The sequence below is a fragment of the Aphelocoma coerulescens genome, chromosome 8 (genome assembly GCF_041296385.1).
Source record: "Aphelocoma coerulescens isolate FSJ_1873_10779 chromosome 8, UR_Acoe_1.0, whole genome shotgun sequence".
NCBI lineage: Eukaryota > Metazoa > Chordata > Aves > Passeriformes > Corvidae > Aphelocoma > Aphelocoma coerulescens.
The window spans coordinates 9094965-9118410 of record NC_091022.1 but is presented as its reverse complement, the minus strand read 5'-3'; the positions used below and the strand labels follow the sequence as shown (position 1 = coordinate 9118410).

General features: G+C 52.9%; 2 protein-coding genes across 6 annotated transcripts in view; one reads left to right on the top strand and one right to left on the bottom strand.

Annotated features, from left to right (window-relative positions):
* RGS4 (regulator of G protein signaling 4) overlaps positions 1-9749 on the top strand; it is a 124770-nt gene extending 115021 nt beyond the window's left edge. For 2 of the 5 annotated variants that reach the window (XM_069023805.1, XM_069023809.1), the window contains 6 exons: positions 2366-2590; positions 2710-2915; positions 5308-5412; positions 6403-6464; positions 7193-7359; positions 7870-9749. In XM_069023805.1, coding sequence (XP_068879906.1) covers positions 2872-2915; positions 5308-5412; positions 6403-6464; positions 7193-7359; positions 7870-8121 — 630 coding nt within the window. In that variant the 5' untranslated portion in view covers positions 2366-2590; positions 2710-2871 and the 3' untranslated portion in view covers positions 8122-9749. Of the gene's footprint in view, positions 1-290; positions 413-633; positions 1437-2365; positions 2591-2709; positions 2916-5307; positions 5413-6402; positions 6465-7192; positions 7360-7869 lie in introns of those variants that run through there. The other 3 variants (XM_069023808.1, XM_069023806.1, XM_069023810.1) reach the window with 3 other exon arrangements.
* A 731-nt stretch (positions 9750-10480) lies between these two features.
* Positions 10481-23024, bottom strand: RGS5 (regulator of G protein signaling 5). Its single transcript, XM_069023811.1, has 5 exons — positions 22597-23024; positions 17436-17546; positions 15172-15233; positions 14878-15044; positions 10481-14368 (listed from the first exon to the last, which is right to left on the bottom strand). Exons 1-5 carry the CDS (start codon positions 22638-22640, stop codon positions 14207-14209), a joined length of 546 nt encoding a protein of 181 aa, XP_068879912.1. The 5' UTR covers positions 22641-23024; the 3' UTR covers positions 10481-14206.
* Positions 23025-23446: the final 422 nt, after the last annotated feature.

The following is a 23446-nucleotide window of genomic DNA, read 5'->3' as shown; positions in this document are numbered from 1 at the left end:
CGGGGGTGAGCACACGTGTGTGACGTTGTTCCCTGGCAGTGGTGGGAGGGAAAGCTCCCATTCAGAGCCTTGTCTCCAGCTGCTCGGGAGGCAGCGGGGATGAGGCAGGGGGGGCGAGGGATGCCACGGTGGGTACCACAGACGTTTACGATCCTGCTGGCTCCTGTGAGCCCCTGGGTGCCTCCAAAGCGCTGCATGGCCGAGGGATGGCCCAGCCCCACCCCCAGCCCTGCATCCCAGCCCATCCTCACCGTTGATTTCTCCATGAGCAGGTGAAGCAAGCCAGGGATGACGTGCCAGGCGTAAAACGTGGCATGAGCTGCCGCTTCACTGACTGGCAGGGAGGAGGAAGAGATTTTGGTCTTGAGCACAGCACAGTCTGTACCCTGGGAGAAGAGGTCTGCCTAAGATGGTGAGAGATGGAAGGGGGTACTTTAAACTGGAGACCAGCTGGAGTAGCTGAAAGGATATTAAACTGCAACAGCTGGGAAACACAGCTTAGAGGAGAAGCAGTGCACAAGCCCAAACTCCTCTCATGAGGGCCAGGCTGAACCAGTCAGTGCTAATGAACTGCAAAAAGGGAAATTTCAACTGCAGCACTTCTAGGAGTCTGCATGCCCAGTCCAGGGAGGATGGTCTTAATTGCAAAAGCTTTTTAGGCTGGCTGTTGTGATGGCAGTGTCAGAAATTCCTGATTACAGCCTGCTCACATAGAAATTGGGGAATGCAGAAGGTGATCTGATGTTGACAGCACCAGAGTCTGAGTGTCATTAGAGACACGCAGCAAACGTGCTTGCAATCCACAGAGAAGTGTGACATTCCTAAATCTGGCTATACAACAATTTCCAGACAAACTGCAGAATTTTTGTGTTCTGCACAGAAGTTCCTTGCCCTAGCAAGCAGCCTTTGGGACCTGCCTGAGCCAGAGCTCTGACCTTGCCAGAGAGAGGGGCTTGACTGCTTGATTGTGTCAGCCAGCTGAGCTCTTGAATTGCTTGAATGAAAATGCTGCATTTGACACATAACCAGCAGTAAAATTGCACACATTTGATATTCAAATTAAATTAATTAGATATTCAGTAAATAATTAGTTAAGTTTTTTCCTGTTGGCTATGTTCTGCCCTTTGACTTCTCCCCAAACAGAAGACACCAGAGATCTTTGGTACCAACTCTGCCAGTGCTCAGTTGCTTCCTACAGATCCACCCAAGAGCTGTCAACTCACTGACACTAAAAGGACGAGGGCATTCATTCAGTTAAAGTTTTACACTGCCCTGAGCTGAAGCTGATTTTAGTCAAACAGGGCAGGACTTGCAGGCACATTGCCTCAGATTTAGCAGCAGGACAGTCACACTCCTACAAAAGCATTTTACAGTTAATTAGAGCATTGCTCTTCAGCACAATTAATGATCTGGGAGGATGCAGTATGCCAAGGCAGGTAAGCTCATCTGGGATTTGGACTCTCTGTGCTGCTGGCTGTAGGCTCTAGAGACACAGGAGGGAAAAGCTCATCCTGCAACTTGTGCAGATTGTGGACAAAGTACTGAAAGGTTTCTGGGAGAGGGGCTGCAGCCGTGGGTAGTGTGGGCGGGCAGCCTGCTGCTAATCAGTAGCTCCTTTATTTCACAGCGGGAGCAGGACTTGAAACGCAGCAGCCCATATGCACGTCCGTCTGCCCAAAGCCTTCCCCCTTTGATAATGATTGTACAGGCTGTGCTGAGCTGCAACTTGATAAATATCAGCCAATTCTCTCTCTCCAGAGGGGCAATTGCCTTTTGCACCATCCAAGGGCTGAGGACAAGGGGCGTAGGTGAAGTCATTCTGTTCTCCTTGGGATTACAGCAGAGCCAGGGCAGTGCAGGCACCCCCACAGGTGTCTCATGGGTTCATTCTTTAGCACAAAGTACCCTCAGAACTGCTTCAAAGACTTTCCTGGGAAGGCACAGTTAAGCCTTTTATTTTAATTAAGAATCTTTCCTTGGGGATACCAGAGTCCCAAGGTCTGGTTTTTGATTTTGCAAATGCAAATGGAGAAGGTGTTGCAGTAATACCCATATCTAAGGCAGATGTGTTGCCAACCCCCTAAGTTCCTTTTTTCCACGCATGTACGTGAGCTGTCCTCAAATCTGTGTTCCAAGACATGCATATTTTATATTCCAAAAGTGATTTCACCCCGCTGAGCTTTTGTTACAGCCTCACCAAAAATACATATTCACATGACTCTAGAATAAAACAGGAAAGTCTCATCTGCCTGGGTAGTTCCCTGCTGAATTTACGGTCTTCTTTCCTTAAGAGCTCTATTTTCTGCATTTGTTGGGATTACGGTAACCTTTTCTGTTTAAAATTCTTGTCCCTTTCTTGATCCAGGTTACTTTAAATAGAAGAGGAAAGGAAACTAACAGAGGAACCAACAAAGCTCAGCTCACTTCTCAGAATTGATTCTCTGACCTTTTTTACTATCTGTGTCCCCCCCTGAAAACCTGCTTTTCATCTGCACCATTCCAACCTCCTGCAATAGAGGAAGTCCCCGAAGCTTTTTCAGCCCTTTTAAAAGAATCCACCTCTGCAGCCAGACACAGAGCTTCATTTCGGGTAAGGTTTTCAATCTCTCTCGCCCTTTTGTCTGGGTTTATACGTCACCCTCTTCCTCTTGGGTGGGCAAAAAGGGGACGGGTGCTGCTGCTGTGCTGACTCCTGACTGGGTCACCCAGTGCTGCTGGGCTGTCTGGGCTAGGCTATAAAACAGAGCCAAGGCAGCGCAGCTGGCTCACAGACCAGACTGAATTCTGCAGTCGGCGCAGACCCGTGCGCAGCCTCTGCCGCCTCCTGCGTTGTTGTTTTTCCTGGAATACTGATCCGACCTCGGGAGCAAGATGTGCAAGGGACTCGCTGCGCTGCCAGCCACTTGCTTAAAAAGGTACTGTTTATTTCTGAGCATCTGGTAATGGTCTTATTAGCCCGGAGACACGCTGATGCATTGCGCTTTGTGTCCGAGGCAGGAGGACAGATTTGGCTCTGATTATTTTGTAAGATTAGATACAAATGATTGCTTAGAGGCTTTGGGTTTTTTTTTTTTTAGCTAGAAGCAGAATTGCAGAAAGATTTCGTCCTGAGGTGTGGGAACTCTAAGCTGTCTTCCTTCCCATCGTCAAAGCCAGCAGCTTTTAGCATAGCGTTATTTTGATATTCCTGTCAGCTGCTTCTGCTGCAATCTTTGCACCCCTTTTCTCCTTTGACTCCTCTCTCTGCTGAATTTTTTTGATTCTTTTGAGGGGGAAGCAAGGCAGAGAGCATAAAAATTAAGGATTATCCCCCGAAATGCATTTCAAGTGCAGAAACCCAGCCTGGAAGGACCAGAGACCCGTCTGCCAGCAGGCAGGGATGCGGCACCAGGGGTCAGCCTGAGTTCCCTGGGTGATGGTGAGGGGCCAGGTCAGGCTGTACCCCAGTGCACAGCACTGGGAGGCTGGTGTGGGGCTCATCACACCCCTGTTGTGTGGTGCCAGTCAGGATGGGCTGAGCTGTAGCCCTGCCATGAGTGCAGGATCTGACTGCACCCCAGTGTATGGGATCAGCAGAGCAGCACCTGCACAGCCCCAAATGTGCCCTCAGCAGCATGGCCTGCCCCATAGCCCAGCATGAGGGGTCTCTATGCCTGCACAAGCCCTCCTTGAGGGGTGTTACTCCTTTCAGGTGCTCTGGGACCTGGAGACCCCCAGGAGGGAGGCGTAATGCTCCCTTCTCATCCAGCCCATCCAAACTTGTCAGGTCTCTGATGGTGCAGTGCTGCCTTTCTGGCCACTCATGCATTCAGCAGCACTCCTGAGGCTGCTTCCCAGCAGCTGTGCAAGGGGTTGGGAAAATGCGAACAGAGACTCAGCTGGCTCCCATCTGGAGGATAAAATTTCCTGCTCATGGTTAGATTTGAAAACAAGTGCTGAAAATGCAACAGAAAAGTGTTGACACTTCCCATTTGCAGGAACATTTGATGGGGATTAAAAAAAAAAGAACATCTGAAAAAATGCAAGGAAAAATAATTCACGTTTTTTAACTGCCTCTGTCCAGGATTCCCAACAAAATCCCTCTCTTCCAGAAATCTGTGGGACTCACTGCAAGCAGCAGTGTCTTGTTTCCTCCTGCTGCCACCCTCCTGTAGAATTGAGCAGTCTCTTCTCCTGGCAAGGAGCATGAGAGCGCCAGGCAGCCCAGAGTCCCCATGTGTGCCTGGGCAGAGCCTGGATGTTGGTGTTGGCCACAGGCACCCTGCTCTAAAGCAGCTGTGAGTTCCCTTTGCTCTCCCCGAGTGCTGGAGCTGTTGAGGAAGCATTTCTGAGGCAAGCAGTGAGATAAGGTATGGCCAGAACTCCTGACAGGGTGCTATGGCTGGAGCAGAGAGCAGTGCTGGAAGGCTGAGCAGCTACCAGAGCTCAGCCCATGGCACAGCCTCTTGCTCTTTTCCAGGCTCAGATCTGAGGAGAAGGAGGAGAATTTCCTGCTTTACTCTGTCATTGCACCTTGGGGCAGGCCAGGGCTGGTGCCCCTGAGCAAGCAGGAATGATTTACCCACCCCTCATTCTTAAACTGGAAGGGTTCCCAGAGAGGCACCAAGGCCAATATCAGCTGCATATCTAGAAGCTGCTGTGAGGAAGTGATTGTCCTGAGCACGCTAGAAGGTGGAAAAAAATTAAAGATGAATCTTCAGAGGAACTTGCTGTGAAGCAAGGGAGTAGCTTGCAGTCAGAGTGGGCTGGTTGTGGTGAAGATCTTGGCTCATCCCCTGATCTCACCCCACAGTCTTGCTCCAAACCATTGACTTCTTCCCTTTCCTCTGTGTCATGGGCTTGGTGGGGTGGCCTGGCATGGCCCTGCTGTTCCTGGCTAGGTGACGAGGTGGGGAAATGGCAAGGGCTGCGGGAAAGGATTAGTAAGGGTATAAGAACCACACATTGGCAGCTGGGCAACTCAGCTCAAGGAGAGGTGACACACAGCACAGTGATGGTTCTCTATCACAATGTTTTAACCGTAAACAGTAGGAAAGCAGCAGCTTCTTCCCCTTAGCTACCTGCTTCCAGGCTGATGACCTTCTTGGCAAGAAGCTGTTGAACATGAAAAATTACTTCTTTGACATTGTTGTATTTGTTTAGAAACAAAAATGTGCATTATGCAGTGAGTGAAAAATCAGCACTGGAGTCACTCTCAGTGACCTGCATTTGTGTCACTGAGTAATGCTGGAGGAGCCTGTGCACTGAGGAGGCTGCAGAGGCAGTGCAATGCATTGTCTTCATCTCCTTCTTGATTTTTTCTTCCAGTGCCAAAGACATGAAGCACCGCCTGGGCTTCTTGCTGCAGAAGTCAGATTCCTGTGACTACAGCTCTTCCCAGGGCAAGAAGGAGAAGATATCTTCAAGCCAGAGGTAAGAGCAGATGCAGTTATGTAGTTAATCCCAGACTGGCCGCAGCATATTGTTTACTCCTTCACCAAACTGGACTCTATTAACACCACCACTACTGCTTCCCAGCTCCTCCTGAACACCTGTGCTAAAATCTAGTGTGGCAATAGCCCTCAGATGTTGATAGTCCTGTCAGCTGACTATCAACACCTGAGGGCTTCAATTTCCACAAAGAATGCTGAACTAGAGGTCCCTTCCTGCCACCACTTCTGTGATTAAATAGGAATATGCACAGGGGAGGGAAGTCTACTGCACAGGGGAATGACTCCATCCCAGACCCAGTGCAACTGGACACATTGCAGAATCAGCATCACTGCCTCTTGGAGCTGGATTTTTGCAATGGTCCACACAGCTGCACAGAGGTGTTGGCACAGAAAACAGCCAGCGGCCTGTCAGGGCGTCACTGCTCTCCCCAAGGTGCAAGGAGATGGTGTTCTCTCCAAAGAGGACCCCAAAAGCCAAGGTTTGCTCCTGGAAAAGATGAGTCCTAGGATGTTCTAGTTTGGTGGGGAAATGAATGCAGGATGTGCTCCCCATGTGTTTTTAGTTCCCACATTCCTTTCTCTTCCACATAGCTACTGTTCCCCTGACAGGTTAAAGGAATCAGCCCCTTGGAGTTCACTGATAGGACCTCTAAGAGTGATTCCAGGTCTGTGCTCCAGCAAGAGATGCAGCCAAGCACAAATAAATATAAATTCCACAGCAATTTTTCCAGGAAAATTCCTTTCTCACCCGTGGCTGGTGATGAGGATTGCAAACCAAAATTTCTGTATATTAGATCTGGGATCCCTGTGGGTATGTGTAAAACAAGCTGATATTTCATTCTCGGCCTCTCGTGTATGCTCTTACAACAATCAGGGAAAAAGATTTTCTAATGGTGCTGGGAAACAAACCAAATTTGTCCCTTCTGTTTTCTCTTTAACTCATCCCCATGTTTCCACTGTCTCCTTTTAGGCTTAGCCAAGAGGAAGTCAGAAAATGGGCAGACTCTTTGGAAAATTTGATCCATCATGACAGTAAGTGAAGAGGGCTCTTATGCTGCTTGCAGAGAATGTGTGCTGTAAGCAGTGCTGAGAGGGGACATGGGACATTATCTTGTGTCTCTCAGGGACACACAGGAGCTTCTTCACCCTCTGTGAGGGGTGGGGAAGGGGCCTCTTGCTCAGATCCAAGGCAAGGATCAATCCCAATGCATCGTGAGTTTGGTTTTGCCCTAGTGCTGAGCTGTCTCTTTCGTGAAGGCAACTGGTTTAGCCCTTGTGCAAGGGGAGTGCAAGACCAGGACACACAGTTAATGTGGGTTAAACAAGAACCAAAAAGTGGAGATATTGTTTGCAGCTGAGCCCATGGGAGACTTTGTCTTCCCATCAGTTGCGGGCTACACTGATGTCCTTGAGGTTTCCTTCACATTGTTCCCATGGTCTGAGACTCTGTGGAGCGTGCTGGCTGTCTCCTCGAGGCCTCCTGGGAACACACGAGTTGCTTGTGTTTCCCTGGCAGGGACACTGAAGGTCACAGTGGGGGAACAGGCAGCTGGGGTCCCACGTGTGACACCCCCGTGGGGCCTGTCTGAATTCCAGCCTCCCTCAGCATGCATGAGCTGTCCCCACTGCCAGCCCCAGGGAAGCTCTTCATTCAGCTCTGGGAAGGAGAACCCACAATCACTGCTTGCCAGGATTCGGGGTACAACTGTCCAGGGACCAACATTCTTACCTGACCTGGTTTTCCCCTAAACAATCCATAGGAGGACTGGCTGCTTTCCGTGCTTTTCTCAAATCTGAGTACAGTGAGGAAAACATCGAGTTCTGGGTCAGTTGTGAGGAGTACAAGAAAACCAAGTCACCAGCCAAGCTCAGCCCCAAGGCCAGGAAGATCTATGATGAGTTCATCTCAGTGCAGGCCACAAAAGAGGTACGTGCACAGAACATTCCTTGCGCAAAGGCACCACCCTGAATTCTGAACCAGCAGCACAGGCAAGCAGAGATCAGTAGTTTCCCAAGAGATGAAGGCTTCTGCTTCTCTGCTAGTTAGCAAGGACAGGGTGGTTTTTTAATTGATTTTGTATTAAACTTGGATAGAAAGAAAGTGTGTTTAGCTACAAGCACATGGCTATGCCATGTACACACTCAAATGGGAGAAGCCCAAGAGGCCTATGACTCCCAGTGTTCCAGCTGCTCCCATGCAGTTTGAGTTTCCTGGCTGGCTGCATCCCAGAGGGATGTGTGTCAGTCTCCCCTGGCAGTTCTGGTAGCAGGGATCACTGGTATCCATCTGCACAGGTTCTGATGAGGCTACAGGGTGTCCAACAGCCATTTCAGACAACTGCTCACCAAGCACACATGGTAGAGGCACACTTGGATTTTCCCTTTCCTACGCCACTTCTGGGACAGGTTCTACTTACACTGTCCCTTTGGCCTACAGGTGAACTTGGATTCATGCACACGGGAGAAGACGAGCCACAATATGCTGGAGCCTACACTGTCCTGCTTTGATGAGGCTCAGAGAAAAATATTCACCCTCATGGAAAAGGATTCTTACCGCCGGTTCCTCAAGTCCCCTTACTACCTGGACTTGGTCAGCCCACCTGGTGCTGGCTGTGGGCCCGAAAACTGCAAAAGAAACCACACTCACACCTTAGACTGCAACTCCAACATCATCTCTCAGTGTGCCTGAACCTGCAGCAAGGCAGGGGCGGGGCGGGCTCTCACAAAAATATACGGCAGCAAAAGCATTCATTGGCATGAAGCAACAGAGCTGTCTCCAATAGCTGTCTAATGTCCCAGTTGTATCCCATGTCATGCAACAGCCAGCATTTGTAACCCAATCCAGGCTCAGTTTGTGTAGCAAACCCTCCTCTGACTCGGTCGGTGTAGGAGTGCTGGGGTCTGTGTCTGACAGGAGAGCTGGGGGCAGTCACTGCAGGCGTGCTGGGGCTCTGCCGAGCCCTGCGAGCCCAGGACGGTGCTGGGGAGCTCGAGCCCAGCCCTGGCTCTGCCCACGGAGGGACCACACTGGCGAGGTCACCGTGAGATACCCAGCGAGGTGCAGGACGCAAAGAGGAAGCCGAGGGAAGCGCTGGGGACTGTGATCTCCCCTTTCTAATCTGCAAAAGCTTAGGTGAGAAGGACTGGCTGTGGTCCTTAGCTGTTCACAGCTCCCAAATGTCTAGGCTGTCAGGAGTGTTTGCTCAGAGCTCAGGCTGTGCTGCATTGCAGTATCAGGCACAGGAAGAGCTCCTACTCTTTCTTGAAGGGAGACCAAAACTTTTCGAACAGCCTCCCTCACTCATCACAGCCACAATCGCAGGGAAGCTCAGCCTCCCTCAGTCATCACAGGGAAGCTGTTCCCTCTGGCCACTGCTCGCTCTGTAGCACCACGTTTATGCTGGCCAAGGATCTTTCCTAGGGCTGTGCAGAGCTGTCACTTTGGGGGAGGCTCATTATTTCCTATATTATTAATTGTGACCTTCACTCTCCCAGGTTAAGTACGCCAGCGGAGCAGAACAGAAACCTGTTCCTTCTCTCCCAGACTGACAGGTGTATATTCCTGACTCTGGGAGTGCCATTTGGATTCAGGTTTGCCTGTCCTGGCTTGTAAGGCGCAGTTTGTGAGGGAATAGGACCACAACATCTGGGGAGGAAAGGCCCTGCTTGGGAATACTTGAAAATGTTGGAGTCTTTATGGTGTTGTTTATGTATTTCAGTAGTAGCATGGCTCACTTTTCCTGAAGATGGTAGGAGGAATGTGTCTGTCTCATTACTGCTCCAGGGCTTTGCCAGAAGGCAGCTTACTTTTTAATTGCTGTGGTTAGACATGGCCCTTGCTGTGGGCTTCAGCACTGACCTGCAGCTGGAAGCACAGGAGGCGGCTGCAGGACTTGCTGCCCTGGGCTGCAGCACCAGGTATCTCACTGTCTCCAAGCCCTTGGTCTCTCCCTCATTAGATATTGCTGCTCTGGCATCTGTGTATTCTGCACTCTGCATCCCAGTCCAGACAACAGCTCTCACACCGGGGTTTTGGCATGGCAGGAGGAGGCTGTGGCTCTCCAGGCCCATAGAGAAACTTCTTTTTTAACATGTGCTTTATTTTGTATTTATTCAATGTACTAACACCTATCACCATGCATGTTCAGCTAAGAGATGGAGAGGCTTGCTAAAGTGCTGAACATAGCCAAGCATGTGGCTATGTTTTATTTTCCCCTGGTACTGGGAACTCTTGATTACTATTGAAAAACTGTATCAATATTTAAATAATGATGAATGCATTCTAAATAAAAATGTTTGTGTTAGTCCCTTCTAAAATGCCATTATGCGAACCAAAGGAAATGCATGGAGATCCAACTCATTGGACAAGGTTGCTCTAAAAAGTTATGATACAAGTGGCTTCACTCAGAGATTGTTTTTTAAGTCACAGAAGGGTGAAACAGCTGCTGAAACAACAGCAATTACATCCTTCAGACACTTTCAACACTGTGAGCCTGGGGGCTGTGGGGTTTTTGTGGGTCTATGCCTTGCCAGACCATCAGCTCTGCATGGGGATCACCCATCCTTGCCAAGGATCTGGGGTGAGGGTGAGTCCCCCCTTGACAGCTTTGGAGCGGGGGACATCAAGGAGCCCCTCCTTGCTGCAGATTCTTTCCAACACCGAGCTCCAGAGCAGAACATATTTTATCTCAAAGCTGAGCCTGTCCCTGGGCTGAGCCCTGTGAGTGTAGAGAGCAGGGATGGCCCTTGCTCAGCCCCTGTGGTACCACAGCTACTGCTGCTGGAGCATGAGCTGGCCCTGGGAGCCAAAGCCTGAGGCAGCAGTGGGACTGGAGGTGCCTGTGCTACACTTTTGGGGTGTGTCCTCTGGATCAGCTCCCTGGGGTGATTCCCTTTCCAGTTTGCTGAGAAACCACTGCATCACTGCAGCAGAAGTTCTCAGAGGCTTTTGGTCTTGCCAGGGCTTTTGGGCACAAGTTTTGGGAGTGTCCTGTAGCGGGTATGAAAACGCTGCACCTTCAGTGCGAAGAGACAAAATGACCAGTCCATTGAAACAGTAGCAGAAATACATGTTTATGTGTGAATTACTGAGTGGTACATGAATATGGGTTAACACAACTCCTCGGTGCACACCAGCACCTCACATCTTCCCCACATGAAGATCTCTGGTGGAAATCCCATGGAGAACTTCAGACTGAAAACCTGCAGCTCACGGGTGTGAGGGGCTGATGCGCCCTCCTGACCTTGCTCCAGCCCTTGGCCACAGCATGCAGCACCCTCCATGGAGTGACCAAGGCCTGAGGGGAGCCTGGATGAGCTCTGGGACACCCTCAGCCACTGGGCTTTGGCAGTCCCCAAGGCTGGAACTGGGCAGCATTGGCAGAGTCCAGCCTCAAGCCCCCAGGGCAAGAGCTGGGTGGTTCACCCTGTGACGGACGAGGTGCGAGGCTGCAGGTTGCTGAAGTCACCATAAAACACGCAGCAAACCATCCCCCGGTGTTCATCTGAGGTGTTCAGCTGCAGGGAGCCCTTTTCCACATGTGCCTGAGGCAGGGAGTGGGCACCAGGGTGGCGTGGAGGCAGTACCTAGTGCCCCATGCCCCTGGCTGCAGCGTGGGGTTGCCTTGCCCCACGGCAGAGATTGGGGTCCCTCGGGGAGCACGAGACCTGCCTCCTGCAGCAGCCCAGGTGCCAGGATGGCACACAGCAGCCACAGGCACAGGGTGATTCCAGAGGATGTTTTGGAAGATGCACTTCTGTGTTTGCTAAGCTGGATGGCCAAGGTTTCCCTCAACTGGGTCTGGGACCATGCTAAACCCACACACCCTCATCTCTCTGATGGACCCCAAGCACCACATCCAGAAACTCTGGTTTTTGGCTCTCTGCCTCTCAGGGGATCCAGATGCCCACGTTACCAGTACGTATATGTAGGTATGCGTATATATGACTCCAGGAATACAGATGTACATGTTGTGTATATATAGTGCTATATATGCCAAATTTCATGAGAGCTAGAGTGATAAAATACATGAAATATTTCCTACCAGAATATGATGGTTGGCATCAGCCCAGGAGTAAGTACCTCTGGGCCTGTGGAAAGCTGGGCCATGGGGTTGGTACAGGTGTTACCACCTTTCCAGGCAAGCCTGCCAAATGACCCTTCTACACAAGCACAACTTGCCAAGAGCTCCAAAATGCTTCAGTGGCCACATTTTATGGCCACCCAGTAGATCACTGGCAGCCCCCAAAGTAGACTTCCAGCATTTTAGCAGAAATTGAGCCAGGGAGGAATTTCCAACAGAGCTGTTTCATCTCTCCTGAACCCAGCCTGCACCTTTCTTTTCCACACATACATACCTAGACACCTTCTCCCTGCCCCACGTGTCGCTGCTGCAGCAGTGACGTCTCAGGGATTGATGGTGCGTAGCAAGAGAGCCTCCAGCAGCATCCCAACCTTATGGCGTTGGTGGTGGCAGCATTTAACTGTGGAACATGTGAGGGAATCTGGAAATAGCTGCCAAAGGATTAAGCAGAAATGAAAGATCCAGGTCTTTCTGCAGGGAAGCCTGTTCAGTTTTGCATTTCTGAGTCACGCTATAAATGGGGAGCTTGAACATGCTGAACCTACTTGTATTGACACCAGTTTATGGAGATGTTGGGAGGGTGCAGGGAGCATGTACAGGCAGAGGTGGGGGGAACACCCTGCAGCAGAGGGGCTGGCCAAGCCCCCCATCCCACACCCAGCCCTGCTTCTACCTCCCCCTTGTTGCCCACCTGAATGGTGAGCACTGCTGGGGGGTCCTGTGCCCTTTTGATGGGACCCTCCTGCTGCTCATGGGCTCCCTTGGGCTCTTTAGGGCCACCCAAGCCACCCTCTGCATTCACCCCAGGGGAATGCCTGTGAGCATCACCCCTGCTGCTCCAGCACCGACTTTCCCAGGCCTTTTGCTCCAGAGCTTAAAAAAGAGTCACGTTTGTGACTGCCTCCATCCTTCCCCTGCCTCCCTGCTCCTGCATGGAAAACACAGCCCATTTCCTGAAGCTCGGGATGTATTTTTCTTCATTGCCATAGTGACAACATGTAAATATTTGGGGCTGGTGGGGTTTTGATCAGATTTTGAAAGTCTTGAAGAGGCTGGCAAATCCGTTGTTTATGTTACTGCATTTTGCATGGAGCCCCATGACTTGCAGAGAGGCTGAGCAGCCTGGGGAAGGGGGCTGGTCAGGGATGCCTGTGGGCAGCATGGCCATGGATGTTTTGCTGGCACCTGTCAGGTTGCAAGCCATGACCCTGTGGATGATGCACCAGGAAACCAACAGGGGGATGAACCATCCAGGCCCCGTGGAGCAGGGGTTTGTCACATTTCCCTCAAGGCTGAAATGAGACCCCGGCTGCTTTTCATGTACGCCCTTGCCCCATCCTCAGGTGTGATTTATTCTGCTAGCAGAGGGCTGGCTTTGAACTATTAGAAAACAGCTGGTCCTTTTAGAGACAGCCTGTGGAAACACATGTCCTGGGCAGATAGTAGGAGACAGGAGAGAGAGATGCAGGCTACACAAACTCAGCAGAGTCTGCACTCTGTTCTAGAAGCCAGGGAGTTATTTTTCATGTTTCCAGTAATGGGCTTGAGTTTGCATTTGGTTTTTTTGGTTTGATTTTTCAAATTGGATCTGAACAGCCAGAATTTCAGCTTTCTTTCCCCCCAGCATGACTTTCCTCCCTCCTGTGCTCGACGCCTCTCTGTTGGGTTTGTGTAGAAGTATTGCTTTGGCATGCCTACTGCAGAGAGAAGCGACTGGAGCAGGAGAGCCTTGCAGCAGCCCCTGGAGCTGCCATCCCAGCACACTGCGAGGGCTGTGACCAGCACTGGGACGTGGCGTGGGATGTGCACTGGGAGCTCAGGGCGTCACACAAAGGTTGGAGTGAGCAGGAGTTCTGGGTTGCTAAACAGTCCCAGTGTTTTGGACCAGCAGGTCTCGTTTTATCCTCTTTTTTTGTGTTTAGAGTGGAGCAAACAGGCTGGCTCTGGGTGGAGCCACTGGGGAAGCAGTGCCACAGGCTCGCTCTGCTCACTCCTGCTGCCAGCCAGGCGCACCCTGCGGCACCTGGTTCTGCCGTACAGCGGTCCCTGCCATCCTTGTCACAGTGCCATCCTTGCTGTACGGTGTCACTGCTGTCCCTGCCGTGCCCCCGTCCCTGGACAGCTGTCCCTGTGCCTGCTGATTGGCTGCTTTCTGAAGACAAGGTGATGCCAATCAGGCAGTGGACGTGTCTCATCTGCCCCTTGGCCAGGGAGGGGAGCACCTGCAGGGTACCTGTGCAGTGTCAGCAGAGCCTGGGAAGTTGGGAGGAGGGAGCGAGCCTGGGCCAAACCAGCAGTATGGGCAACACTGGGAGAAAAATTGTCATGTTCTAAGGAGTCCTAAGAAGGCAGAGCTGGCACCTCAGAGCCTCCAGCTAGTGCCAAGCTCTGCAGCACCAGGGATGCACCAGCTGGCCAAGTAGCTCCTGGTCACTGCAGAGCTGGGGCTGCTCCCTCACCCTTCTGGGTCCCAGCTCCGGGGAGTTTCTGCAAATTGGTCTTTTGTGGGAGAGGAAAGTGATGGTGGGAGAGGAAACACCAGGATGTTTGACAGTCCAAAGCATGGGGGGAGGTGTTTAGCAACACCCCTGGGTGCTCTTCTAGAGTGGTACTGAGAAAGCAAAGCAGCTGCAGAAGGGGCAGTGTTTAGACAGAAGCAGTGGGGACGCCTCGCACAGCCCTGCTGCATTGCTACTTGATTAACTCATGATAAAACTCCGACCGCACAAATCTGGGCAGGGAGTCTTTTTCCATCAGGGCAAAGATCCTCTTCTGGGCCATGTCAAAGCTGGTTGGTGACGGCTCCACCAGGTTCTTCATGGTCACAGCCTTGGTGAAGTGGTCGATGTTCACCTGTGATGGGAGCGTAAGAGGGGTGGGAGCCTGCCTTTGGAGGGCTGAGTGATGGCATCTGCCCTTGCCTGCTGTGTCCCACCAACAGTCACACAAAGGGTGAGGAGAGGGACTGAAGCAGGTTCATTTCTCTGGAAGAATTATTGGTGGCAAAGCTGTCAGGATGAGCTCTGTCCTGCTGTAAAGCTAACTTGGGTAGGAGGATTACTGTACATTGTCATCCCTTGTGATTAATGTCACGCCTCTGTGAGGGTAGGGGGGACAGAGATGTGTTGGGGGTGTCAGTGGCAAGAGACAGCCCAGCAGAGGCTGAGTGTGCAAACAGGGGCTCCACAGCTGTGAAGGATGAGAGTGCAGCACGTGGGGATGGGGCTGCCCCTTGACAAGGCTCCAAGTCCCTCAGCCATGGCACGAAGTGCCCTGCAGCCATCACTCTCCTTTGGGATGGAGGCTGGCAGGGCAGCAGCCTCATACCTCCCAGTACCATCTCCTGCCCCATGGCCACTGACCTCCTTGGGTGCCTCAGTCTGGATGAACTCCTCATAGATCTTTTTGGCCTTCTCTGCCATCTTCACAGGGGACTTGGTTTTCTTGTAGTCCTCGCAGGCCGCCCAGAACTCGGCGTTCTCCTCGCTGAACTCGGAGCGCAGGAAGCTGCGGAAGCTGGCGAGCCCATCTGGGGGGCAAGGAGGGGTGAGCCCTCACTGAGCACTGGTGGTGCAAGGGGGGCCAAGCCCTCACTGAGCACCCCAGGGGACATGGAAAGAGGGGAGGTGACCAACCACAGGGCAATGTGAACTTACAGGGGTTTTGCAGGAGTTTCTCCAAGGAATCACGCCACTGCAGAGCCTCCTCCGGAGATGGCCTGAGGAGAGTAAAGAAAGCTCAGGTAGTCCACGATTACCCCATAGCCCTAGTCTGGGCTCCAGGTTTTTAAATAATTCCTTTAAAACCGGGGAGAAATGGAGTAACAAGTTGCAGAGACTTTCAGAGTGGAGACAGTGGTCTGGGGATGGAATGGGGATGCTGCTGCATCACAGCACAGATGCCCTTCTCCTGGGGACAGCCGAGCACCAGGGAGGGTGGGGATGGGGTGGGGAGGGCGAATCTCCCGTGCTAGTGCAGAGATGTGGCTGGCCTGCACAGCGAGTCCCTTCTGCAGCCACAGGTCCCCTCCTCACCCCAGCGCCCATACACGGGAGGGCAGCGCAGGGGCTCTGCAGGCGGCTGGGAAGCATCCCTGTGTTTTCCTGCTGGGGTGGGGAAAGATGCTCCCCGCTGGCGGGGGCCACAGGGGCTTGGTCATTCCGGCCCCGTGCTGCTGGGGCCGGGGTCAGCGCCCTCCACTCACTCCCACAGCCCGCCCGCCCCGTTCCCACGCCCTGCGGCAGGCCGGGTCACCGGCCTCGGCGCCCTTCCCAGTGGAAACCTCCAGTGTTTTCCATCTGCACAGTTTTCCACTTTTTTTATATACATATATATTTCAGTGCGATGTTTGCGGTGAGACTAAAGAGTTTTGTGGGGGGTTTTGTTTGTGTTTTTTTTGTTGTTGTTTTATTTAAGTCCCGAGGAGTTTGACCACGCTGCCCTGGGCTCACAGGTCCTTCCCTGCATCCCTGCCAGTGTTGGCTGGAGGGCAAGGGAAGGCCCCCTGCTTGGCACTGAGCGCTGGGCTGGCTGTGGACCATCTCCACTCCCGGCAGGCTGTGCTGCCCTCTCTTGTTCTGCTGCTGCAGGGGCCACACATGGGGGCTGTAACCCCCTGGGTGAGCAGGGCATCCCTGGGGCCGGGGAGGGAGCATAGGCAGGACAGCCTGTCCAGGTCTTGGTGGCCCAGGAGCTTCAGCAGTGGGTCTGGGGGAAGTGCAGGCACTGCCCAGGTGGCTCCAGCAGGGAGAGCGGCAGGAATGCCAGGCTTGCTCAGGGTGGATGCCAGCCCTCACTTGTTACCAAACCACCAGCACTCAACAGTAGGGACCATGACAGGGGGCTCTTATCCTTCACTTTCTGGACCTCGAATTGCGTTTGCACTTCAAGGATCAAAGCTCTCCCTGCCCCCATGTTCCTATCAGGTGACTTCTCACCCCAGTGAGGAGGAGCATCACTGCAGCAACCTAACACAATCCAGATTTCCTGGAAACCACCAAATTCACTTTCCCATTATCTGAATGTCCCAGGGATGATATTAACTGTGAGTGAGATGCTGACAGGTGAGTGATGCCAGGGCTGCGCAGCGATGCAGCATAGGAGAAAACAACTCCTCCAGACAGCAGGGAGTGCAGATGTTCTCCGGCTTTCTGCGGGGATGGCTGATGGAGACAAATGTGTCTCTGTCACAGAGGCATCTGGGGCATGGCAGCAATGGAGTGAGAACCATACAATCCATCGGGCTTTGCCAGCCCTGCTTGGCATGGGCAGCTCTCTCCGGGCAGCGCTGTGGCTGGCAGGTGCCGTGCTGGCAAATGTCCCCCTGCATATCACCCCCGCACCCTGGATTAGCAGGCAAAATAATTAATGTTTCATATGCTTTAAATAATGTTGATAAGCCAATATTATACACCAGCCCAGTGCTGGAGAGCAGTGGTCAAGCCAAAGGCCATAAGGTGAGGAGATGCCATCATCACAGAGCTGCCCAGAGCCAGGCATTGTGCCATGAGGTTGTGCACCCAGCTCAGGGACACGCTGCCACCCCAAAGCCAGATGGCTGCGAAGGCTGGCACCTCTGGGCTGAGGCAGGTGACTCAGAGAAGTCCAAGTGCCATATGCCTCTGGGAAAACCTTTATCGAATAACACGAAATCTCATCAAAAGAAAATTGAGTTTCCATGGGAAATCTAGTTTCCATAGAGCTGTATTGCCTGTCATGTCTCATGCTGCCCTGACATAACTTCCTGAGCCTGCACCTAGCAGGCAGGTCACGAGGAGCATGCCACGAGCTGCCTGCCACGTAGAGCCTGCTGTGCCAACCCACAGCAGGGCTTCAGCTCCTCTGCGTCCCTAAAGGGCTTGTATCCATCCCACTGGCTGGGCATAGGTACCACTGCAGCCCAGCCCAGTGCAGTACTCACTTCTGGGCCTTGGGTGGCTTCTCCGGCTTCTCAGGGTAAGGGATGATGAAGTCAATGGTTGAGTCAGGCTTCTGGAGCAGTGTGCCCAGCTTTGTCTTGATCTCCTTGGCCCTGCAGCAGGGGAGGAGCAGACACAGGTCAGGCAGAGGAACGGGGCAGTGGGACACTCATAGTCCCTGCCCTGCACCCACTGTAATTAACTCCAGATGAACAAATGGACCCTGATGCTGTAAAGGCTGTGCCTGTCTGCGTGTTTCAAAACAGGCGCTGCACATTAGCGGCAGCTCTTGATCTCCTCGCTCTGTCCCCATCTGTGGCCGGTATAATTGGATCAGCCGAGCTGTCACGCTGCTCTGGGGCTGAATTAGGGACATGTGTGCAGCACTCAGTCTCTATAGAGATGAGCTTGAAGCAGTGCTGGTGAGGAGGCGAAGGAGCTGTCTTTGGAGAAGAGGCTGTGTGGGTGCTGTGCTGGGTGGTGCCTGCCCCATGGTCCCAACCCACACTGTGCCCACCAGCCCCACACTGCTGACAGCACTCAGAGCCTTATAGATACAGAGCATGCTTATCAGTAATATATAAGCCTTATATTTGCAATGGTCAGGGTCCCATAAACAGGCACTTCCCGGGTGCTGCCGTCTCTGGGCAGAGGGGGAAGAAAGGTTTCAGGAGCTGAAGACTGTCAAAGGCTGAGTGCCAGTTCTCATTGCACCGAGGCCATGCTCCAGACCTGAATTTGGAGGATGCAGAGAAAAGGCGGGTCCTGAGGCTTGACATCAGGCCCAGCTGTCTCCCAAAACGCTCCCTTTCATGCAATACAATTTATTAGTTAGGTCCTGAGCATCCAGAACTGCAGAGGAGGCTCCCCTCTGCTGCAGCTCAAGGGTGGTAGCAAGAGCAAGCTGAGCTTTTGCAGGGAACACTCAGGTGTGCTGCATGAGGCTGAAGAAATAAAGGGCTGAAAACAGACCCCCCAAACCCCATCTTCGCAGGGCAGGACTTTTCCCTGGAACAGCAACGCTTGGTGGTTTCCAGGTCATCTTGCTGACACAGGAGATGAAGGAGAGTGGACAGACTGCTCCTCACAGGCCGACTGGGCTGAGCTTTCAGCATGGCTGGCAAAGCCGGGCAGCAGCTCCCTGTCTTCAGGGCTCCCTGCAATTTTCCTCTCTGCTGTTTATTTTCACAAGCTCTCGGGGGATGATCACTCCCTTGCTATGTCTGCTATTTCATTTCAATTCCTTTGATTTTTTCCCTCCTTGTAAAACTCTCTCTCTGTGTTTTGGTTTCCACCCACCAGTCCCCATGGCTGACATTTGGAGACCCGGTGCATGGTGTCTGCTCTGCTCCCTGCCAGCTGCCCCCCACTTCTGCTGCAGAAACCTGCCTCTGACCTGCCACCCTTGCATGGACGTGGGCAGCAGGACCAGCCAGAGAGAGCAGCCCAGCCTGGGGCTGCACAGACCGCCCACCGTGGGTGTAGGGCATGGGGCAGCGCACACCCAGAAACCCAACTGTTCACGGACAACATCAGCAGCCACAGGGACAGTTTCGATTGCTGGTACTTCTGAGAAAACTTGAACCTTGGAAAGCCCAGGACCTCAGGAAAAGGGTGACAAGGTTGTCATGTTCCCACACTGAGGTGTCTGGGACAGGGATCCTGCCCTTCGTCTAGCTGTAAGTAAATACATGAAATGCAGATAAGTGCTCCGAGCCAGAGCTGGCTCCTGATGTCCTGGGGCTGGCTCTCTGGCAAGCCTCAGCTGCCCCTTGGCACCTTGCTAGCCAGCACTACTGGGACCCCCTGGCATGGCTCTGACCCGTGGGGATGGCACAGCTGCAGAGATGGGGAGCAGGTGAAGTGGGCAGGAACTGCAGCCCTGTTAGCACCGATGCAGTGGGTGCCACAGGAAAGTTGAGGGGACGGCCTCTCCCTTGGCTCTGCTTTCCCATTCATCTGGGCTTGTGGCCAGAGGTTCCTGCGGGGAAGGGGACCATGGGCCCAGGGAGCATTTCTCAGGAGGGGCCGAGTAGAAATGCTGAGTGCCACCTTGTCCCACTCCCTGCCACGGCTCAGAGCTCGGGAGGGACAAGTGGGGATGTTGCCATGGTCAAGCCCCAGCCAGTGCCAGGTGCTGTGCAGCAGGGACAGTCTCTTCCAAGCAACTGGACCATGTGTCAGATCATAGGGGTTCATCTGGCAGGAGCAGGGGGGAAGAGCAAGGGGGCTGTCCACCTCTGAAGCAAGGACAGTGGATATCAGGAGTTCCTGAGCAGGCAGAGGGATAACACAAGCTGTGCTGGGAGCAGGGGCACCGAGAGTCAAACACAGCCCATGATGACCCAAGAAGGTGGGAATACAGGACCAGGACTCTGCTGCTGTCTGAGCAGCACCTGGGGAGCCCCTGCCCTGGTGTGGATGAGGCTGAGACATGCACAAGGTCTGGATGCAATTGACGGTGACTTCACACAACAAGTGCTCAGACCCGGTTCAGAATCTTGCTCTCTGACTCCCATCCTCAGACAGTGACTTATGGCCAACAGCTGTCAGCTTCCAAGGGCACTGAGGCCCTGAGCAGCCCCAGCTGAGCCCCACACCCTGCACACAGCTGAGCAGGGCTTCATTCAAGCCCAGCCCCTCCCTCAAGCTGTGCTGAGCTCCACTGCTTGCTGCTCCCAACGGGACACTTCGGGTGGCCCCATCCTGCTCCATCCTATGGTGCTATCAATGGACCACCAGTGGCTGCCCACCCTGCTGGAGCCCTGCAGGCGTGGGGAAAGCAGCAAGAGCCTCCCCCCTGCACCAGAGCAATTCCCTGGCAGTGGGACCTTCATGAAATCTGTGGAGACAGCAGAGATAAGGACGGTTGTTAAAAGGAAGTGAGGAAGGACAGGAGCAGGCTGAAAGCCTGCAGGCTGAGGGAGGGAAGGGCTATTTAAAGACACCATCCTGGCGTCCTCCAGGAGATGGATTACAAGCTTTCAAGCAAGGCTTCAGGGAAGGCTAAACAGCAGGGGGAAAAAAGGCAGCTGTAGACAAAAAAGGCATCTTTTAAAAAATCCCCAGCTATGGTCGAGTGAGAAAAAGCAAGAGGACTGTAAACGGTGGAAGGTTAACTGTGAGAACATGTGGGAGCAAGCCAAGAAAAAGTCTGAGAAATAGCTTCCAAGAAGCATTAATAGAAAATATGGCCTCTGTCAAACATACCAAGAGCAAGAAGGGCTGCTCGGGAGGGCCAGGAGAGACTCCAGCTTTAAAACCAAAACAAAAATAGAAGCTCAAACAAGTTTAAAGCCGTAGCTGAAAGCTAAAGGTGATGCTGTGCCCAAGGGCAGGGAGGCGCCAGAGGAAGTGCCCCTTGACGGGGAAAAGGGCTCCAGAGGGGATTTGAGGAGCCATAAAGCTGCAAGTGTGATGCTGTGTGGGCACGTCAGTGGCAGCCGTGTCAGACCCGTGGTGGACACATGGACAAATATGGTCTATTGGAGAGGAGTCAAGGCAGCTCTGGCCGTAGGAAGAGATTCCTTTCAACCTATCATCCCTCTCTGAAGAGGCTGGCAAACATGTGCCATGGGGAGAATCAGGGGGTACCAGCCCCTTGGGTGTGCAGGGGACCCTGGATGGGCTCTCCAGACCCCAGGTAGCTGCAGGAGGAAGGTCAGTTCAGGAGTGACAGCGTGGGGATGGTGCAGGCTGGGACTGTGCTGTTCAACGTCACGAGCAGTGGGAGAAGGGGACCAGCAGCTGAGCAGCAGATGTTGCAGCCCCCGGGTATGGCACTCAGGGACAAGTTGTGAGGAGCTGCAGGAGGGTCTTGTGACACTGGCAGGGAAGCAGCTGGAAAGCCTCATAGAGCAATACAAGGTGAGCCACATGGGACAAATGCAGTCCTAATTCTGTGTCTCAAAGTGTAAGTGAAGCCTTCCAGAGTGAGGATTTGAGGGCATAGCATATGAAAACATCAGCATAGCAGCAGTGGGAGAAAATCTCTTTTAAGAAAGTTTTTTAGTATTAGAAAGTGTCAGAAGAGTGACAACAAGGGTGATAGAGCAGAAATATGTGGACCAACCACAACTGGAAGAGCACTCTTGGCTGCCCGTGCAAGGTGAGCATGGATTCATGAGGATGGCTGAAAGTTTCCAGCAAAGAAACTGTCACAGGCCTGTGCTCCTGTTCTTGCCTGTGATGAGAATTTGCCTTTTGGGCAAGCAGCATCAGCCGCCAATGGCACAATTTCGGCTGGAACTTCTCTGGAACTCCCCTCAGGGCAGTGAATTTCCCACTGTCACTCTCATCCAAAAACCAGTGCTGAGGCATTTGCAGGCGTGAGGGAATCCTCATTGAGGGATTCCCTTGAGTCTTCCAAGTTTCCTCCTTAGGTGAAGCATCCAGTGCCCTACTGCTGCAGTGAGACCCCAGATGCCCTGCACCTCTGCTTCTCACTGGACCCCCTCCAAAGCCTGTGGGAGCAGAGGAGAGGGCAAATTCCAATCAGCATGGAAATGGCCAGGGGCTGGAACCTGCCTGGGCTCCCAGGGGTTGAGAAGAGCCTCTGCCACCATCAGGTGCAGGTTTTGGGATGAACACCAGGGTGGATAGGGCTGAAGATGAGGATGAGTCCCACAAGGGGGGCAGAGCTAGTGCTCTGCACAGAGGTGAGCTCCATGAGAGGGGGCAGGTCTGGCTATTCCACATGTGAGCAACACACAGGCAATTAAAAGAGGATTTTGAGGCACTTTGGAGACAGGGCTGTTTTCACCTCAGAAAGGTGAAACCCCTGTCCTGCTTTTTTCCTCCTCTCCTCCTCCATGCTTTGCAGAAATTAAGAACTGAGGAAAAAGCACTCCTGCTCAGAACAGTGGAGGGGTGGGTTTGGAGCAGCCCAAACTCACCCAGCAGACAGATTGCCAGGGCAGAGTGGGGAGTTTGGGGCTGAATCAGCACTCATCCCACCAAGGATCCCAGCCACTCGAAGCACCCACCGAGCCACCCCCAGCAAGCCGCCCTTCCCTCCCCATTCAGAGCTGGATAACCCCAGTCCCCATAAGAGATGCCCATCACGGGATGTGCTGCAGGAAGATCCCCTGTGCCCCCAGGCGCCCCGGCAGAGCCCTGCGGGGAGGCAGCCGCTGGCATCCCGCACACCCCGGCCGCTCTCACCTCTCCAGGCACGTGTGGGGCAGCGCTGCTAATCCTTTGCACATCTTGGCAGGCTGTAGTTTCCTCGGCCGTGAGAAGAGTGTGAGTGATGGCTAAAGCAGGCAGCAGAGGCTCCGTCTGCAGCCCAGCTCCCTCCCTCGTTCCTATATAGCGCCGGGAGCTGGACCCCCGCCAGCCCCGTATCCAATGCCGGCCGGCCTGCTGCAGCTGGCCCCGGCCCCGGCGGCTTCTGGATTTTGTTTTCTTCTCTCTCAGCTTACACAGGGAGAAAAAAAAAAGTGGATTTTCTGGGGTGAGGTCAGGTAATCAAATTGAAAGGGCAAAGCTGATGTTTGGGGGGGCTTCAGGAAGCCTACAGCATTTCTTTTAATGGTGTACCAGGCCCCAGCTCAGTATTTAGAAGAGCCAGGTAGAAATGCTTCATTCAAGAGAGATTTTTGCAGTGAAAAATAGTACTTTTAGAAAAATAAAAGTGCTTATGAGAAGTCTTGCTACTGATTTCAAGGCTGTGGCTGATGTCAAAATATCCACCGCCTCAACAGTGGTTATCGGCTGGTGGGTAACTGTGACTTTTGTTTCAGACCTTGGCTCCTGGGTGACTATGAAAATGTGCATCTGTGTGCCTTGCTTAACACTGGGAGCTGGGAATAGGGACTTTGCTCCCAACCTGGCTGTCCACACCCAGGTGCACTAACAACCATCATTTCCCTGACCAACTCCACCTGCCCCCAACACAGGGTTACATTTAAGCTCAGCCCTTGGCCCCTTTTTCCTCCTTGTGCTGTGTCAGAGCTGGCTGGCTCTGGCTCCTGGCTGGATTTTGGACCTGTTGTGGAATTATGTAGCAAGA

Bases quoted from the DNA above. Each gene is read 5' to 3' on its own strand.
- RGS5 (XM_069023811.1), bottom strand. From the start codon at position 22,640: ATGTGCAAAGGATTAGCAGCGCTGCCCCACACGTGCCTGGAGAG. The intron at 15,045-15,171 runs GTAAGTTCACAT...CTTGCCCCCCAG, and splicing joins GAAACTCCTGCAAAACCCCT to ATGGGCTCGCCAGCTTCCGC. The intron at 14,369-14,877 runs GTCAGTGGCCAT...CTCCCATCACAG, and splicing joins AGACTGAGGCACCCAAGGAG to GTGAACATCGACCACTTCAC.